A 21,578-nucleotide genomic window follows, 5' to 3' on the forward strand; every position below is an offset into this window, starting at 1 on the left:
CAGTATCGGTTCCAACAGAGCATAATCGATGATAGATTAAGATTCTTTATAGGAATGACAATGACAAAGATTTACCTTATCCTTTAGGAAATGACACTAATATTTTTACATTAACACATTTTTCTTTTGTTTATTTTTTTTCTTTTTATGAAACGTAGAAACGACTATATGCGTGATTAATCATGATATATACTGAAGTAGGGATTTATCAGGAAAAAAGCAGATGTGTACCACTCAGAGTTGTCACGGTCATAGCTTTCACTTTCAACTTTAGTTTGACAGGTTAGAAACACAGACTCTTTCTAATGATTACAGTGCCCAATCTCAAATGCAGTGCGTACCACTCAGAGTTGTCACGGTCATAGCTTTCACTTTCAACTTTAGTTTGACAGGTTAGAAACACAGACTCTTTCTAATGATTACAGTGCCCAATCTCAGTAGAGACAAAAAAGAGAATAGGGAAACAGATAAATAGTTCTCTATTATGTCACTTGATTCGCATGTCCATGACACTCTGCTTGTACCGGAAAGAAATCTTCCACGCATGCTCGCCACTTTTTTTCCCACTGTCGTCTCAATTTCAAATCTGATCTACAAACAGGACATCTCATTAAAAGTACCACGGGACACTTTTCTACAACCCTAGTTGTAGAGAAAAAGCCAAGAAGCACCTACCAATCAGTCAGTCACTGATGTAGTTGAATGTGAGTGAACGTCGGCGCCGCGAAGCATGATTTGGAGGCCATGGCGGGGCTTGAGCGTGAGAACAGAAATGGGGGCATGGCGATAAGAAGGAGATAAATCAAACGCGAAAGTGTTGATGATCATGGCCATCACTATTTTGGCTTCCATGATGGCAAAGGTCTGTGCTACGCACTTGCGAGGGCCCAGCGAAAATGGTATGAAGCCCATAGGATTGTTCTTGCACGCCTTTACAGTCCCCTCAGCAAAACGCTGTGGATTGAACTCGTTGGCATCTTCACCCCATATGTTCCTGTCATGATGAATGGCCAGCGTGGGAATCCATACGGATAGTCCCTTGGGTATAAAGAGATCGCCCAGTTTCATATCCGTGAATGCTTCCTTGGCAAATAAGTTCCCTGGTGTATACAGCCGCAAGGATTCCTTCAATATCATTTCCATCTGCGTTAAAAAAAATCAGTGTTTGAGGTTAACATCGAATATATTAAAAATATGAATGCGTTCAAAGTCAATTAAAAAGCTATCATAATAATAACAAAAATATATAGGTCGACTACCGGTGTGGAGCTGCCTAAAAGGAGGGGATTAAGTTATAATGGTTAAATGTTCAAAGTTAACAATTGGCTCAATTGGTTGTTACTTTGGTATGAGTTGCATGAGTTTACTTGAGGGGGTTAGATTTTATATAAATTAATATTAATAATGGAGTGGATTAGGGTTGATATATTTATAAGTGGATTAAAGAGAATATTAAGGTAGGAAAGATTATATGAAATATAAATTTGAAAATTTTGAGGAATATTATTGAAATATTAATAATAATAATAGTAAATGTAAATTGTTTTTAGAAAGGTTGAGGATTTTGAGAATAAAGTAAAAGAGTGTTTGGATTTCATAGTATCAATAAGGTAGATAAAAAGGAGATTTAAGATAGGATAAAAGAATGCAGACATCTCATATTATATGGTAGATGAAAAGAGGTCTTACAAGCTATTACAAGGTAGATGAAGAGATGATTCCCATGAATTCTAATATGAATTTTTCAAGAAATAGGGATGATAAATCCAAGACCAAGTAGGAAGATTTTCATTGTTATGAATATAAAAGCTAAAAATATTTAGTATAATAAATATTTAGTAAACTATATCAACTTCAACACATAACTTCGAGGAAAAGATGAAACTAGATCTTTAACTCATATTTTAACTTAGAGGAAAAGATTATTTGTAGATATCTTATTATGATTTTTCTTTAAGTTATAAATATTAAATTCTAAATCATATTGGACATGTAATTTACTATGAAGATTTTAGTTATTATGTTTATAAAAGTTAAAAAATACTCTATATAATAAAGTATTTAGCAAGTTAGATTAACTTCAACTAAGAATGAAAATATGAACCATATAAAGAAAAAATCAAACCTAATAAAAGGAAAAAAAGATTATAGAAAATAAAAATAAATACTTAATAAACGATATTGCCATAAAAGTGCAAAAACATTATTCTGAAATAAACTCCATTCATATTAGTCAATCTTTACTAAAGTTAAATATCCATTCATCTTAATCAATATTAGAAGATAACTAACATAGAAAAATAAAAATGAACACCCAATAAATAATATTGCCATAAAAATGAAAAAACTCAAATCACAAAGAAACTCCATTCATATTAGTTGATCTCTACTAGAGCTAAATATTCATTCATCTTAATCAATATGTACTAGAATTATATTTTTAAAAAAATAGATAATAATAATGTAGTTAATTTTAAATTAATCGAATTTAAAATAAAATAAAAGTAAATGTATTTTGATTTTAAATGTTAATTAAATTTATAATTAATACGAGTACTTTCGGTCATCCTAAATTTAAATGGATCTGGTTTTTATTTTTATAATATATTAATCTGATTTACAATAAAGTATATATATGTTTTGAGAATTTTTTTAATGAATTTACACTTTTTTTAATTCCAAATATTTATATATTTGGGCTTTATTAATAAACAAATAAGAAAAATTATATACCGATATAGCAAAACAACAATATATATCTTACTATTTTTAAATTTTGAAGAGCATTGAAATCAAGTGAAGTGCCATTGCAGACTCTGAGGACTTCGTCGCGGGCTCGTTGCTGCCAATACGGATGGAGCGCCAGCAACATGGTTGTCCATGTAAGTAGAGCACACATGATGTCCTGACCTGCAAAGAAGAAGGTCTTGCATTGGTCCATCAACTCTTGCATTGTCAACTGCGTCGACCCCTTCTCTCCTCCCGCGAGCAACAATCCCAGCAGATCATGCGCGTATGAGCAACTCCTCCCCATAGTCGTTGCGCGTCGCCCGGCCTCTACCACTTCTTGCAGAGATTCCTCTACATCCTTTTTCAGTTCCATCACTTGTCGATTCACACCAAATCTGCCCATACAAAACAATATTGTTAATTATGTGCAAATTTATTTGGAACTTTAAAATATGGAATTAGCATAAATTTCGTTAAATAAATAAAAATAAAATGTGATTGGTCCCGCAAGGGGTTATAATAAATCTGTAATTAATATGTTATTTATAAAATATTTTATATAAATCCAAAGTGCTGGATAAAGTTGATGAAACTCACTCATTTATTTTTAACCAAAATAGTCCGACACATTGACAACATAATAAAACTAACGGATTTAGTACCAAGAAACTACTAGATATTGCAGCCCATCAAGAGTCAAAAGATGTAATAGGTATTGAGTCTTTGGCACTAGGTTTTGGCGGAAGAGAGGGGTTGATTCACGCTGCAAACATTTCAAATGAGCAAATCTAACATAAGTCTTTACGAATAGATATGTTGGTTTTTCTGAGCTTGTTTTATATTTTTTTAAGAGGTAAATATGTTGTATCATTTTTTTTTGTTTCTCTTCCAAGAACTGACCAAGTAGAGTTTTTATTTGCTAGTACAAAGATATGTCTTCATTTGCTAGTACAGAGATATGTTCTTGAAGTATTGTTCCCTTCCTCCTCTATTATTGCTAGGGTCAAAAGACCAGTAAGAGACCTCTTCTAAGATATGTGTCGAAAAACTTTTGGCACTCCATGGCGGGGACTCTAAATTATGAATCTCTTTACGAATTATAGGAGGCACAACAAAATAAAAAGTGCCTTCATGAGAGACCTTATAACTAGGGCTAAGACTGTGCATACTCTATCTTGGCATGTCGCACAAAAGAGTGACTTGCCTAGAATCCTTACTAACAAAAGAAAACGTATAAATATAGTAGATGAAAGAGCTGGAGCAAGCAGTGTAAAAGAAATTGACAAAAACAAACACTGGAATGCAACGCATAAACTAGAGAGGAGATGACAAGAGGAAAGAATACTCTGCTTTTAACAAGATACAAAACCAAAATTTTCAAAGAAAACCGAACCCATGATCCCAAAACTATTCTAGATTATTATGATCCATACCACGACAACCAATCCGCCTCCTAGAATTTGTAAAACAGAAGAAAAGAAACTAGATAATTGCCTTATTCAAGGTAACTACAAAAAATCCATAGCTTTCCTACACCCAATGAGTCCAAGATGACACCCATCCACCAAATTGATTGACCAAAGCAAAAGAAATCACATATCAAGGCCATACGTTTACATAAATTAACAAAGCAAATCTAGGTCACTAGAATTATGTGTCTCAAAGTGGTGGTTGAGATGCCAGTTCTTATGAATCACATAGCTAGTGTACACACCCACCATTTTTCAATCCAAGAATCCTACCCCTACCAACATTCTAGAGCAATGGTTGTGCATACTCTACATGTCCACTCTCATCTCCGTGAAATCCCTTGTCTAGCTACTCTACTTAGGCCCACATGAACCAAAATTGCCCCATATTGACAAACGTGGTCCCCTTCACGGCTACAAGGAGGAAATCGAATGCACTCCACCCCTTGAGGTTCTCTAACTAGGGAAACTTATGTAAAAACACACCCCTCAACTTGACACCTAGAGCCCTATTGTGATCCAACTTCCATGTAACTTAGCCAAAGGCAATCAAGAGAAAGAAAACAACACTATACCAACTAGATAAAAAAATTACATAGAAATTCCACAAAAACATTCCCTTTCCAAAACCCCATCTATGAGTTCTGGAGTGCTACTCCAATCAATCAAATCCTTCGTACACGTTATAGAAGCAAGTTAAAAAGACTATCATCCCGCTTCATTCTACCTTTAATCTTTACATAAACATGCATGTGGAGTAGACGCTGCCACCCCCTCTTAAATATTCCTGGAGGCAGTGGTGTGGAAAGACTTGACCCAACGCCCTGCTCTTCATCGTCATTGTAAGACGCTAATCTTAAAATATATGTCTCGTCCCAAGTTATATCGTATCCAAGGGAACGCTCTCTGTGTATATATATTATATATATATTGGAGGAGATATTGGATCTCAAAACTCACCTCCCTAGTACGTTGATATAAATCTATTATTAATTTAATTATAGATTTTGCAATATTCTGAAGTTTTCATGAATATAATATAATATAATTTCCAAAATATTCAGAAAACTCAAACTCAGTCACCTTAATATTCATTTCGTTCATATGAAATAAACAATTGTTTTTGGTGAAATTGCTGCAGATCAATTTATAATTTAGCTGAAGCTTGCAGCATTTAGTCATTCGTTCTATTATTTTAACATATACCCAAAACTTGTAGGCAGTAAATTTCAGATTTACCTGCTACCGGGAAACCGAGAGTAACGACCAGCACGAGATACTAGCTTCTGCAAGAGACCCAGCTTCTCAAAAACTACTTTTCCCTTTTCGTAGCTGCTCCCAAATTCCGTCTTCGCTATAATATCTGCAGCCAAACGGGCAAATTGCTCGCTCACCTCAATCTCCGGAGCTCCGGCCCCCTGCTCCAGACTTCTCTTCCACTCATTTATCATACGTTTTGTACTTTCGATCATGTATGGCACTTGTCCCTGCACAATATTATTCTTGTCAAATAAACTGCTCACAGATAAAGAATCATGGAAAAAAACACTTCCAGCTTTATATTCTCTTGAAATTTAATAACTACCAGTTAAATAAATCTCGGATAGCTGTTTCAAAAATCTCTTTTTCTTGGTTTTTTGGTTTATGATTTTTCAGATATAGCCCAACTTTCGCATTTTTCCTCCATCGATCTTTTGTCATGTCTAAATTTGTTTGTTAATATTCATGACGTGCATGGAATTGTGTTGGAATATTAATTCCAACTGCACAGCGCAACGCAGTTTTGGAAAACCACCTGGTCACCCCGCACCACCATTCGCTGAAGGCGGTATCCGTAGCGGAGGCTCCGAACACATTCACATGCCGCCACGCGTCTCTTGTACGACGCCCAAAACCATTTTCCCCGGACGGTAAAGGTCGATTGGTTTGCCCGAGGTTGGTGTGCGAACCACGTCGGATCATCTGGGCGCTCAATCACTGCCGTTGACTTCCCGAAGGTGCACTGCCCGCGTCAAATCAATTTGGACGGTAAAGGTCGATTGGTTTGCCCGAGGTTGGTGTGCGAACCACGTCGGATCATCTGGGCACTCAATCACTGCCGTTGACTTTCCGAAGGTGCACTGCCCGCGTCAAATCAATTTTTACGTGGAGTGAATGACTTTTCCGTTGACCGCCGTAGTGGAATCAATGGTCTTTAATGTGTCTTCCTAGATATTAGGTGGAGGCGTTAATTCTAGTCATGGCCATATGTTTAATATGGTGATGGGCACACGTCCCATTTTTATATGTTTTTATATATGTTTTATATGTATTATGTAAGCCTGCGGGTGGTCGTCGTAAGGTGAATATGTGCGGTAGTTTTAGAGCAGTTTTTTTTGGTGTGGTGTGGCTGTGCGCGTTGTATTTTTCTTGGGTGTGGATTGTGCCCGCGTGGGAGTTGAAAAACCAGGGAATGGCATAAAACATGTATGTAGCCTGCGCACGATGTGTGTGTGGTATTTTTTTTGAATGTATGTTTTATATAAAACATTGTGTCGAGCTTGTGTGCGGATGTAATTTTTGTGGTAAATGAATAGAACGCACAGCAGTGCGAAAAGATATGAAACAGGGGATGTAATGTTGTTTTTGCCCCCATTGTAAAACAGATGACTGTGTAAATTTCCACAGCAGTGGAGTAACCAGTGAGAGAGACAGAGGTCTCCCAGTGAATCCCTCTCTGCGCAGAGGATGAAAGTTGTAATAGTTTTGTTTTTTAAGCAATAAAACTATTTGTTATGGCTGTGTAATAGACTGTTGAGTCATTTTGCTTTTAATAGCTTCCCTGTGCAAAGGTCCTGGAAGAAATGAAACAGAGCATTGGCTCTGTGGTATTTGCATGATTGGTTTTGGTATTTTCTCCATTAAAAATACCCAACAAATTGCAAAGTCCAGTACCTTGAGATTCTCGTGGTGGAAAGCAGGAGCCGTGACACGCCGTTGGTTTATCCAGTCTTGCCCATTCGCCATCAACAGGCCTGTCATATCCCTATTTGCAACTACCCTGAGTAAAAAGTAATTCTAAATTAAAAAAAAAAAAAAAAAACTTACGAATCAGTTGTTGAACTGATTCTTGAATCAGTTATTGAACCGATTCTTGATTCCTGTAAAATGGAACGAGGGGATGCTGGTCTGGGTGTCTTTTGGATGGAAGAGCATGTTGAACTGATTCTTGAATCAGTTATTGAACCGATTCTTGATTCCTGTAAAATGGAACGAGGGGATGCTGGTCTGGGTGTCTTTTGGATGGAAGAGCGTGAGACAGAATATGATTGAAGGTCACGTGTTCGATCTGTATCTTTGTTGAGAGACAGACAGAAGGAAAAAGGAAAATCTTTCCAAGAACAGAGAAAGAGAAAAGAAAGAAATGAATGGGTTAAGACTGAGGAGGATCAGATAACCTGGCACAGAGGTGCACAGAACCTGTTGAGGGCTGAAGGCCTGCAGGATGGCTCGGGGGGAGAACTGCATCTGAGTGATGAGTCTCAAGGTTGGGTGGACGAGCAGAACTAAAGTTCAGGTGACTTATTTGTTTGAGAACCAAATCCAGTTCTGGTGAACCAGGTATGGTCCCAAAACTGTGAAAACCCCTGAACAGCAGTTGTATTTGCTTTATTTATTAAGAGAATCAATAGGAAATATGCGTTATGATTTCTCTAGAAGCTGTAGTTAATGTGATTATACAGGAAAGACTCATCTCTGTATGATGGAATGTCATAGCGAAAGAGAGTCGTTGCAGAATACCCAGTGTATTAGGGTATTATAACCAGCGAGAAATTATTAAGCACTGATCTCAGTGACAGAGATAAAGTACCCTCACGGGTTGAAATATGGATTCTGTTAGTAGATATGATTGTACCAAATACTGGTATGAGGATCGAAACTTCACAAGGGTGAACCGCTGAGACAGGTGTAGCAGTACTATAGGTAAACGAATTGAAATAAAGAACCTTGGAAACCCTATCGAAACTATGCACAGAAAGTCGTGACAGAATCTGTAAACGCATAGATAAACACGGGTAATAATATTAAATTGTATAGTTGAATCAAGCGAATGCCGTTATTCCTCGACTGTGGTCAAAGGTGAGTCATGAGAGCATAGCAGAGGGTAGCTAGCTCAGGTATAATCTAGAAGGAAAACCATATGTATTTCTTGTAAACCCGCATATACAAATCTAGAAAGGGCATCATGGTTATGTTACCATCCATGCGTTTATATTAAACTGTGCGTTTATATTAAACTGTGATAGAGATGCAAGTAATATATTTACCCTGTGCATGAGATTAGAACCAAACAACATAAATGACTATTTGTATAACTGTGGAAAGACGCATAAACCGTATGCAGAACTATGCATGCAACCGGATGGTACAAACCCAGAATAATTGTAAAAGCTATGCGTGCATTTCTAGAGAATGAAAGAACAGTAAACGAGCAGTGCCGGAATGCATGCATTGTAACCGATACAAATTAAGTTTGCACAGAGTAAAGTTATAAATACTGATAGCATAAGAACAGTGGGGGTTCGCCGCCCTTTGAAGCATGTAATCATAGCTGAAATGAATAAATCCTATGAACAATCACGATATTAACAAAAGGAGAATAGAGTATTGTCCCTCAACTGTAAACAATGCTATGGACTGTATAAGTCTATTAATCTGTTTATACAACACCGGGTCAATAACTTGGCCATCTCCTCGGCCGCCGGACAAAACCCGAATAACACAGGGAGTAAAATAAACCCTGGAATGTCAAGAACAAAAATTATGACAATCATAGGCTTCGGTAAGCCGGTTGCAGGGCTTGAGCGCGGAGGCTCAACCCGCAAGCAAAACTCAAAACTATACAAAGGTCTCTGTAAATCTAGTAAATATAAACTTTGGAACTGAACGAAAGTCTACGAAAATAACCAGATAACCATAGTGCCCTGTTAAATAACCTAAGGGCAGGAGAATGCAACCAGGAGGGTTCTCGACAGAGAGTACCTCTGCAGATAATGCAAGAAGACCCGCGTGGATGCGGAGGCCTGCACATCCAAACACCTTGTCTTAATATCTAAAGAAATTCTGCGAATACATGACAGACAGTGAGGTAATCGTAGCTTACCTGGAAACCAGAGGGTTGAACCTTCGTTGGAACCCAGCTTCGTTCCATGACATAGCATGTGCACGCTGGCTGAAGCAAAGCAAATAAAAAGCTAAACATTACTGTAACGAATTGTAAATCCTGTAACTCAACGGAGCAATATGAACTGTGAATTCATCGCCATTAAATCGAAAACGCATACCTGTAGAGACCAGTGGGCGAAATTTATCATCTGCTGGACATTCGCTGAGCAAAGCGGCGATGCTGGTAGAAGAAACCCTGGACTGGTGTGCAGAGCCGGAGCCGAATACAAGTGAACAAGAAAATGAACCCGGAGGCATTGGAAGGGGCATAAATATCCCCGTAAAACCTTGACCGATTGTCATCCGTTGGATTGAGGGTTTAGATCTGAGCCGTAGAGTTAAGGTGGGAAAAGGGATCGTCGAAACCGAGATCCCCGCACCCAAGGAGTCACATGGCTGGAGAAGCCTGATACTGCCACCTAAACCTCTCCGGACTGGTGTCTTTAAGTTGATAGTGCAGCGGTGGTTGTAAGTACTGTGGTCGGACCATTACAGCCCACGCCACATTAATTTACACATGGCACACGAATGTGGAAAACATATGTATGTAGTCGACCCTTTATGCATATAGTGTTTGAACATTGAAACATGAATAAGACAGTTGACTGTTCTTTGATGCATATATATAAGGTTGAATGCTTACGTTTTACAAATACAAGTACAGCTGTAAATACCGAAACCATATGTGCTATATGCCAAGTAATTATAATATGTGCCATATGGGTCGAATGCCGAATAGATATAATGTGTGCCATAAAGTGTTAAATGTCAAGGTGAATATGAACTTGATGTGTGCTTAATGATGATATGGGTTTGACCTACGAAAAAAACAAAAATAAAAAATTATTTATGTATTTAGTAACAGAGGTGTGACAAATGGTATCAGAGCCAAAGGCTGCAATATTGGCGCCTTTGGGAATTGGTAAGCGGAAAGGATATTGAAGTACGCCATTAACTCAGGTATGAGTTTAATCATTCGCATATTCATTTATGTCGTACACTACTTTCGGTGTGACAGGTGTGATTCATGTTTATAACTTCTTTGAGAAGTAGGTGATAAGTTGTTGCATAACTACGTTCATAACGTTGGATTCCTGATGAGGATAAAAGACAATGAAACTTTTGTCGCACTTAAGAACGATATTGAACACTCATTGACGAAAGTGACAATCAACTACCAAGTTTGATTTGCAAATATGGCAATAACAATGATGTATTTAATGAACAAATTGAAGTTACAATGAACAAAACTTAGGGGAACATCCTTGAATAGGATGAAAAAATTGTTAAGAGGACATTAGAAGAACCCCTTTAGATATTGAAAACATGCAATGAGTCAAGCAGCGAGACTTAATTGTCATAACTAACTTTTGAATCAGTCTTGTCATGGATGCATGAAGACGATTGGTGGTTGAGATTGGTTAGTGTTAATTCAATTGAACTAAGATCGTTACAGATCGTAACCAAGTGAAGGTTGATTGATGTCGCATGCATGAAATGTGTGTATGAAGATTTTATTTTTGTTACTCTCTCGGTGCTATAGTCCAGTTGTGCACGAGAAGAGTTCTTAATTTTATTCACCATGAGAATGCATGATGAATAGTATATGCTTATGTCCTAATAGTTTTAATGATGATTACCCTCTAATTGACTGAAATCCATTAGCATGGTATGTGCTGATGTTAATCATTACTTGTTGGGAGACAAAAAAAAAAAAAAAAAAAAAACCATTGGAGCCTCGATTAAATGATGGTTGAATTTATCTCCACTATGGGAATGATGGATTTCTGCATTCCAGTGTGAAGTTAAGGGTAGAGGCATGTTCAGTGGGTAACATTTCTAGGACCCATTCATGGTATAATTACATGTGATAATTATTCATAAATAAACTACCTGTGTTAATACAGTTGTCAGTAAACTCTAATTACCTTCCCCAACCATAGATGCTTCGAAAGGAAAAGGAAGCAAGAAGAAGGAAGAAGACCGTGCTGTAGGGACAGACGGAGATGGGAAAAGAAATCGCTAAGCCTGGTGATGACCAGATAGAGCAAGCTTGGGTATCAGAATCTTGCAGAAAACTCTAAGTCTGGAAATGACTAGATAGTGCTTGATGTGCATGAGAGTATTCCCTTGACCATGCTTAAGGAGTTGGAAAAAGATAACTATAGTGTATTGATGTTAATGATTTTCGTAATGCTTCCTTGAAGTCATTGTTCTGAAATGGACACATAGTACCGTTATGATAGTTGTTGCGTCTAGCATCAAGTGGTAACTCTGGTGCGTGTGTGACACTTAGGAGATTATGCTTCTAATCGCATAAAGTAGAGCCATTGCTTTCGGTAAGGGTGGTTTAACTTGTTAGTTATGCATGTTGATCCAGGGATAAGATAAGTGTCTTGTCCACTTTCTTGAAGAACACATATGAATGTCTTATATGATTTCTTAGTAGAGAAAGTATTTGAATGCATGCAATAAAAGAATGGTTCTTTTATAGATTTTCTTGGTAAAGAAAATGGGATAAGGCATGCAGTTAAAGATTGACTGTTTATATGTTTTCTTATGATAATACTTGCAGTAAAAGAATTGGTTATTTTATATGCTTCTTAGTAAAAAGAATTGGTAGTTCCTCCTAGTCGGACTACATGTGAGTCTTGTGAGAGAAATGTTTGTCTCTCGTTGTTTTTCTTGGAATAAAATCCTTGCTAAATATAGCCAAAGTATCTTCTTGAGAGAAGAGGATGAGGCATATAAATGTCCCGAGGACATAGCATGGAAGGTGGTCAAGTTTTCTTGAATTAAAATATGTATCTTTATTTGATAAAAGCTTCTTGGAAAATATATATATATATATATATATATATATATATGCTAATTGCATTATGATTCTAGTTAGTCTCTAAGTTCTAGTGAAATGATTATGCATTACATGCATGATAAAAGATAACTAAGGATGTGCTTCTAGGCACATAGATATTTATCCCTAATTTCTTGAGGAAAGAGTATATTACCTATATACGTAAATATAGTCTCATCCTAAGAGTATGCATACTTCATGTATGAAGATAAAGGATTTTAAGAGAGTTCTTGAAAATGGAAATAAAGGTTCTGTCCTTTAAGAACACATTAGAATAGTGTTCATACAAGAACCAAAAAGTCTTAATTGTTTCGTGAAAGGAACTATGTACATTAAAGTAAAATAATTGTGTTAGGAGAACACATGTTGCATATTGGTAGCTATTTTGACTTTGGAATTATGAGTCTGTGTGTACTTAGAGAAAGTGGTCATGTTAGCTTCCTTGAAAATAATACTCTCTTGGAGAGATTGTCTTGTTGGAAGAGCTGTGTTGATTGCTTGATTTGATGCATAAAGGATAAGTAAACCTTGTTTTTGTATCTTGGTTTTTATGCCAAAAGATAGACATCTTTAATAATTTCTTGAAAGGGAATCTTGAGAAATCCTCACATCGAAAGATAGAGAAATGAGGATTAAAATGACTTCCTTAAGAAAGAGGTATGTGGTTTGTCGTATGAAATGATGGTGGTGTTCTAGTGAAGGGAGTAAGTGTTGCATACATTAAAGAAGGGCTTATATGATAAGCAATAGTATGCACAAAGATTAGTCATCGTGACATGAGAGTTATGTTCTCATATGTTAGAGAAATTATGTTTAATTACACTAACAATGCATGACCAAAGTTAGCCATAATGAAACGTAAGATAACACTCCAGTAATGACGATTGGAGTAAGACCACAGACTATGGCAAAATTGGAAATGGTTAGATTATTAATTCAACTGTTGTCGACATTTATACATTGTTGAATATTTGCATACGCTTTTATACATGACAATATTGTATGCATGAGAATTCTTGGAAATTGAATACGTGTTAACTGATGCATATTTATAACTAACGTTGCTGATGAGATTAAGTAGTGGTAGCTTAATGGCAACAAGAAAACTCATCACATAAATTGCTACAATGTGAAATACAATTATAAATGAGAAAGAATGATGTTATATGATATGCATGACTTATGTTATTTGAAAAATTTGCATGCATACAACGTGTATGATGGATATGTTTCCCATCAATCTTGATGTTGTGGACCCATGTTGGGGTTAAGTGTAAATGCATGGTATACATGCATGTTTGTTGTGCTAATGATAATGTTCATATGGTTCATTGTGTAAATTGCTTTGAGAAAGAGTATTAAAAGAGAAAATATTCATGCTATGTCTGGTTAGGATCAGATGGCATAAGAGGAAAATAATTTTCCTGTGTACGCTATGTCTGGTTAGGATCAGATAGCGTTTACTGGCGAGACCAGTGTAATTGCGGTCGAGTAGGACCTGCAAGTGCTTGGGTTGATGGCAGTACCTGCCCGGAGGGGTTGATGGTACTTGTCTGCCCGGAGTTGGGTTGATGGCAGTACCTGCCCGGAGGGGTTGATGGTACTTGTCTGCCCGGAGTTGGGTTGATGGCAGCTACCTGCCCGGAAGGGTTGATGGTACTTGTCTGCCCAGATCTCCTCTCCCTGGAATTCTTGAGCTGGTGGGCCAGTGGAATTCCATGTTAGACCTGGTAAGGTCTCTATCAAAGAAACTGTCTGGATGTGAAAATGACTCGATTTGGTTGTGAGAACCAATTTCCATGGATTGGGAATTCTTTAGTCCATTGTGGTCTCATGGCTAAAGGAATTAACTAATCAGCTATATGTCATGTTAAAAATGAATTTTACATATAGTTGTGTAAAATATGTTATGCACATTTAACAAGAAATGAGCTTAGTGCTCAATAAAGGATAAATGGAGTCTTATTCCCTTTATTGTGTTATTAATGTTGTGAACATCTTAGTGGGAGCTAAGACAATTCTTGCTTAATGCAGTGATTGACTGTTTTGATGATTAGAGGGCTAGGTGCTCTTTTGATACTTCTCGAAGTACTTTACGAATGTCTTGAGTGAGAATTCGTTCAGTATGCACGTGAGCAGTGATTCATCATTTGATGATTAGTGTTAGTGCTCTTCAAGTACTTGTAAAAGTACTGTGATTTAGAAAGCATCTAACATTGCACAATTGATTGCTAGTCAAAAGTATCTCATTTGACTCAAAATATAGTGACTAATGTGGTTGAATTTGTTAGTCATATATTACAGGAACTATTTACCATGGAAGGTTGAAGAATTGTCCAACCTCTATTAAAAGGCTTACATGAAAATATTCATGATTTTCAAAGCATAAGATGGTAGGCTATGGTAAGTTCACACAGAATTGTTTATTATGAATGAATAAGGGCCAGGTGGTGGCGAGCATATTTTGCAATTACGAATGATTATGATTATTGATGCTTATAACTAATGATATTTCTTATGATTATATCATTACTGTTTCGGGTATTGTCAATAATTGGAATGAAATCTTGGATTCCAAAGAGGAAGGATCATCATTGTGTATGGATTAGATGATTATACCTTGAATACAATCTAAAGTTCCAACAAGAAATGAACACCGAGGACGGTGTTCCTGTTAAGGGGGGGAGTATGTCATATCCCTATTTGCAACTACCCTGAGTAAAAAGTAATTCTAAATTAAAAAAAAAAAAAAAAACTTACGAATCAGTTGTTGAACTGATTCTTGAATCAGTTATTGAACCGATTCTTGATTCCTGTAAAATGGAACGAGGGGATGCTGGTCTGGGTGTCTTTTGGATGGAAGAGCGTGAGACAGAATATGATTGAAGGTCACGTGTTCAATCTGTATCTTTGTTGAGAGACAGACAGAAGGAAAAGGGAAATCTTTCCAAGAACAGAGAAAGAGAAAAGAAAGAAATGAATGGGTTAAGACTGAGGAGGATCAGATAACCTAGCACAGAGGTGCACAGAACCTGTTGAGGGCTGAAGGCCTGCAGGATGGCTCGGGGGGAGAACTGCATCTGAGTGATGAGTCTCAAGGTTGGGTGGACGAGAAGAACTAAAGTTCAGGTGACTTATTTGTTTGAGAACCAAATCCAGTTCGGGTGAACCAGGTATGGTCCCAAAACTGTGAAAACCCCTGAACAACAGTTGTATTTGCTTTATTTATTAAGAGAATCAATAGGAAATATGCGTTATGATTTCTCTAGAAGCTGTAGTTAATGTGATTATACAGGAAAGACTCCTCTCTGTATGACGGAATGTCATAGCGAAAGAGAGTCGTTGCAGAATACCCAGTGTATTAGGGTATTATAACCAGCGAGAAATTATTAAGCACTGATCTCAGTGACAGAGATAAAGTACCCTCACGGGTTGAAATATGGATTCTGTTAGCAGATATGATTGTACCAAATACTGGTATGAGGATCGAAACTTCACAAGGGTTAACCGCTGAGACAGGTGTAGCGGTACCGTAGGTAAACGAATTGAAATAAAGAACCTTGGAAACCCTATCGAAACGATGCACAGAAAGTCGTGACAGAATCTGTAAACGCATAGATAAACATGGGTAATAATATTAAACTGTATAGTTGAATCAAGCGAATGCCGTTATTCCTCGACTGTGGTCAGAGGTGAGTCATGAGAGCATAGCAGAGGGTAGCTAGCTCGGGTATAATCTAGAAGGAAAACCATATGTATTTCTTGTAAACCCGCATATACAAATCTAGAAAGGGCATCATGGTTATGTTACCATCCATGCGTTTATATTAAACTGTGCGTTTATATTAAACTGTGATAGAGATGCAAGTAATATATTTACCCTGTGCATGAGATTATAACCAAAGAACATAGATGACTATTTGTATAACTGTGGAAAGACGCATAAACCATATGCAGAACTATGCATGCAACCGAATGGTACAAAACCCAGAATAATTGTAAAAGCTATGCGTGCATTTCTAGAGAACGAAAGAACAGTAAACGAGCAGTGCCGGAATGCATGCATTGTAACCGATACAAATTAAGTTTGCACAGAGTAAAGTTATAAATACTGATAGCATAAGAACAGTGGGGGTTCGCCGCCCTTTGAAGCATGTAATCATAGCTGAAATGAACAAATCCTATGAACAATCACGATATTAACAAAAGGAGAATAGAGTATTGTCCCTCAACTGTAAACAATGCTATGGACTGTATAAGTCTATTAATCTGTTTATACAACACCGGGTCAATAACTTGGCCATCTCCTCGGCCGCCGGACAAAACCCGAATAACACAGGGAGTAAAATAAACCCTAGAATGTCAAGAACAAAAATTATGACAATCATAGGCTTCGGTAAGCCGGTTGCAGGGCTTGAGCGCGGAGGCTCAACCCACAAGCAAAACTCAAAACTATACAAAGGTCTCTGTAAATCGAGTAAATATAAATTTTGGAACTGAACGAAAGTCTACGAAAATAACCAGATAACCATAGTGCCCTGTTAAATAACCTAAGGGCAGGAGAATGCAACCAGGAGGGTTCTCGACAGAGAGTACCTCTGCAGATAATGCAAGAAGGCCCGCGTGGAGGCGGAGGCCTGCACATCCAAACACCTTGTCTTAATATCTAAAGAAATTCTGCGAATACATGACAGACAGTGAGGTAATCGTAGCTTACCTGGAAACCAGAGGGTTGAACCTTCGTTGGAACCCAGCTTCGTTCCATGACATAGCATGCACACGCTGGCTGAAGCAAAGCAAATAAAAAGCTAAACATTACTGTAACGAATTGTAAATCCTGTAACTCAACGGAGCAATATGAACTGTGAATTCATCGCCATTAAATCGAAAACGCATACCTGTAGAGACCAGTGGGCGAAATTTATCATCTGCTGGACATTCGCTGAGCAAAGCGGCGATGCTGGTAGAAGAAACCCTGGACTGGTGTGCAGAGCTGGAGCCGAATACAAGTGAACAAGCAAATGAACCCGGAGGCATAGGAAGGGGCATAAATATCCCCGTAAAACCTTGACCGATTGTCATCCGTTGGATTGAGGGTTTAGATCTGAGCCGTAGAGTTAAGGCGGGAAAAGGGATCGTCGAAACCGAGATCCCCGCACCCAAGGAGTCACATGGCTGGAGAAGCCTGAGACTGCCACCTAAACCTCTCCGGACTGGTGTCTTTAAGTTGATAGTGCAGCGGTGGTTGTAAGTACTGTGGTCGGACCATTACAGCCCACACCACATTAATTTACACATGGCACACGAATGTGGAAAACATATGTATGTAGTCGACCCTTTATGCATATAGTGTTTGAACATTGAAACATGAATAAGACAGTTGACTGTTCTTTGATGCATATATATAAGGTTGAATGCTTACGTTTTACAAATACAAGTACAGCTGTAAATACCGAAACCATATGTGCTATATGCCAAGTAATTATAATATGTGCCATATGGGTCGAATGCCGAATAGATATAATGTGTGCCATAAAGTGTTAAATGTCAAGGTGAATATGAACTTGATGTGTGATTAATGATGATATGGGTTTGACCTACGATAAAAAAAAAAAAAAAAAAAAAAAATTATTTATGTATTTAGTAACAGAGGTGTGACAAGGCCTTTGCCGATGAAATCCTTCGCACCTTTTTGCTGCATCTGGGATTTTCTATAGGAGAGGACGTTCTTTGCAGAGAGAAGTTCTTTGATTAGCTCTAGCTCTGTAATCGACAACCGAGGTTCATTGCCCCACCAGAATAGGAAGCGCCGGCCTGTACACACGATATTATAATGAATTTGCCCCACTTGTGGTTGGCAAACACAAAATTGGAATACTTCATTCATTTTCCTGTGGCATGGTCATGTTTATTTACTATACTAGAGCAGTAACTGAAATTGTGGTTGACCAACGTGAAATTGGAATATTTCATTTTTGTGGCATGTTCTACAGCGATTTTGGGGGGACTCCTTTTCCTATATAAAATATTGTTTATTTAATATCGGCTTTGTCTACAGATTCGCCTGGATAGTAGATTTCTTGTATTATTTTTTTTTCAAAAAATAATGGAAAAATATAATATCCATAATGTTAGAATGTTTAAATAGTATTTTTATGGTGGAAATTGATTTAACTTCATCAAAAAAATTTCTCCATTCAAAATCTTGAAATTTGACAATTATAATTGAAATTTGACAATTATAATCTAGATTTTCAAAAATTTCTGACTAAAAATTCTATTAATTTCTATTATTTTATAGACTAATTTGTGAAATCTTTAATATTATATAATATTTACTAAAATATTTCAAAATTTTCAAAAATATATTATTAAAAACTTTTATTCCTAACCATTTAATTTGGAAATACAAACTCTTATTAAATATAATTAATCTATATTAAAAATAAACTAATAGTTATAAATTTATATTAATATAAAAAATCATCTTAAATTTCTTTTATCCAAGTTTTTTAAAATTACAAATTTTTGAAGAAAATTTGAAAGATTTCATCCTCCTTTATTTAAATTGAATCTATGTAATAAAAGTTTTGCTGTTGCGGTGGAACCTTCAAAATTGACTAGGTTCCTGTTAAAACAATAAAATTAAAATAAGGCTATCTTATAAAATGGTTTACTGCTGAACACATGACTTAAATTACCACATAAATTTACTTATGTTTTTTTTTTTTAATAGTTTTGAATTTGTTACATGTGATAATAAAAAAGATTTAATGGTGGACAATTATGACTATATGTCTATGCAGGGGGTTTTGATGATATGAATATTAGAGGTATTTTTCTTTTTAATATATATAGAGAGGAATCAAATTTTGGAAGGTAATACGATATTTTTAAAATTGTTTTTGGGTTTAAAATCTATTTGCAAATAATCTAACTAGTGTCTTAAATTTAAAATTAAATTAAAGCAAATCTAACTAGTGTCTTAAATTTAAAATTAAATTAAATTAGTTATAAAAACGGGAACTGATAAATCTGCCTTCATTCATAATTGTAAAGAAAATTACAATTAAAAAGTTGTATTTATTTATTAACTAAAATAGATATACAGAAAGTTCGATGAAAACCTACATTAAAGTTCTTATATTCTGTGTGACTGCTCATGCTAATTTACCGTAAAGAGGTCCAAATATTACACTTCAAATTTTATATTTCTCTATTACGTTTCAAGCTCTATACTCCTCCAAGAATGGGTCTAATACTAATGTATGGCATTAATATTAACAGTTCATCACGTTAAAGCTGAAATTCGAATCTAAGCTAATTAGTTCAAGTTACTCATCCAGTCGCCTGCACGCAATATTTTGCATCATGCAACAGAAGCTTGAGAAAATTTTTAAGTCGTTGCAGAACTAGTAATGGCAAAAGATCATGAAAAAATGGTAATGGACATACCATAATCATTTGTCCATTGCACATAGTGGGGCAAGAGTCTTTCCACAATGTCGTGACTGATAGGCTCCATGTCATTCGCGGCCTCGCACTCTCTGAGTTTAGCCATGTCACACAGATTTCCACTCATAAAAAGAGGCGGCGGGCCTCTGATTCCTTGCCTTTCCATGATCTTCTTGATGGTGCGTGGCTTCCACCAGTAGGTGTAAAGAAAATTGCAGAGCTGCTTGCAAACGATAATCGCCAAACTTAACAATTGCAGAAAAAGTAGCACCAATAATGTTTCGACGATATAATGAGCAGCAGGAGCTCCTCCTTCTTGTGATCGAGTCATGGCTACAAGATTTAAGGAAGCTTTCTGGAAGTTGTCTGTAAGTATCTCGGATTGCTTTATTCTATTAGTTTGAAAACCAGATTGTATAATATCACTGATGTTTCTAGTGAAAAAACTAGGCAAGAACGTAATTGGCATCACATTATAAGAAATTATAAGACACAAGAAACTACATTACTGGCATGCTAAAAACAAGGTTTTCATGTAGAGCATATTCATAAAAGAGGGTGTAACTAGTTGCTCGGTGCAAGGTGTTCAAGGTTGTTTGGTGGAAGTTGCACGATGCAAGGTGCTCAACGTTGTCTCCATTTATTTCGTATGTTCCTCCATGATATGGCATAGCACGTGCAGTTTCTCTATCCTTCCAAAAGGATTCTTGATGTGTAAATTGACGTCTATGGAGGTATTGATTTTGGTAATTTCTCTAAGTGTTTAAATACATATTGATTTTGGCAACTTCTCGAAGTGCTTAAATATGGGACCCAATTTGAAACTGATGTCATAACCACCTTTAAATTAGAAAGATTATCTCATTCATCTACACCCCTTGATCGATATCATCAATTTCATGTTCAATAACCAATAGAGTATTCTCATGATACCTATCAGCCAGGGCATGAGCTCAATAGAGTATACTCATGATACCTATCAGCGAGGGCATGAGCTCGACTCAAGCTTATTAAATCAAGGAAAATTTTAATTTTGTGACTTTTTATTATTATCATAATTTATGAGTATTAATGGTTTTGATGATGAACCACACTACCAAAAAATCTTAAATGTGATTTCACTTTTCTTAATTAATAATATTTTATTAATTAAATAATTTATAAATATCTTTTAAATAAAAAAATAATATACCGTTGAAAGTTATCTGGATATTTCAAACTAACACTCCTATAATTAGTGATTTGGTGATGACATGTTTTTTTAATAAAATGAATACACTTCATCTCAGATTTCTTTTTGATAATTATATATTTATCTTAATCAAAAAATTAAATTTTCATTTTAAATTTTTATTAGATATTTTTGTAATACTTTTATTTTTTTTATAACATTAAATCTGATTATTAATTTCTCAAATTGCCTTTATTTGTCACTCTAAAAATCAAAACATAAACAACAATTAAGTATCTAACATAGTTTTGCAAAATTTGTATTTTACGCATAATAGAGCTAATGTCTCTAGTAAACAATCTAGGAAAGAATGTGATTAGTATCACATGAAACTAGGCTAATTATAAGCTAAAAATATGCTTGCCACCTAAATCATATTTATAAAAGACATTGAAACTAACTATGGTTGCCACTTAAATCATATTTATATAAAAGATAGTCAAACTAGCTACCTGGTGCATGGTGCTTAGTGTTGCCTAGTGGAAGTGGCTTTATGCCATGTAGAATGGTTACCTCCATGTATTGCATATGTTCACCCATTATATGGTAGAGAATATGTAGCTCCTCCACATAAAGGAGAAGTTCATCCATATTGTTATCACCAAAAAGGTGATAATCTAGCCATTTTTCATTA

At 36.2% G+C, this 21,578-nt stretch overlaps 1 protein-coding gene across 1 annotated transcript; it reads right to left on the reverse strand.

The window, feature by feature from the left end:
- Positions 1-579: 579 nt before the first annotated feature.
- LOC149224158 (cytokinin hydroxylase-like) lies at positions 580-20,044 on the reverse strand. Its single transcript, XM_089388098.1, has 6 exons — positions 19,714-20,044; positions 17,923-18,072; positions 7,134-7,213; positions 5,439-5,686; positions 2,765-3,125; positions 580-1,143 (listed from the first exon to the last, which is right to left on the reverse strand). The coding sequence occupies exons 1-6, from the start codon at positions 20,042-20,044 to the stop codon at positions 679-681; spliced, it is 1,635 nt and encodes a 544-aa protein (XP_089244224.1). The 3' UTR covers positions 580-678.
- Between the last annotated feature and the right edge of the window lie 1,534 nt (positions 20,045-21,578).

Source organism: Pinus tabuliformis, chromosome Q, assembly GCF_031772625.1.
Source record: "Pinus tabuliformis cultivar Carrire ecotype Pingquan chromosome Q, CPIR1, whole genome shotgun sequence".
Classification (NCBI taxonomy): Eukaryota; Viridiplantae; Streptophyta; class Pinopsida; order Pinales; family Pinaceae; genus Pinus; species Pinus tabuliformis.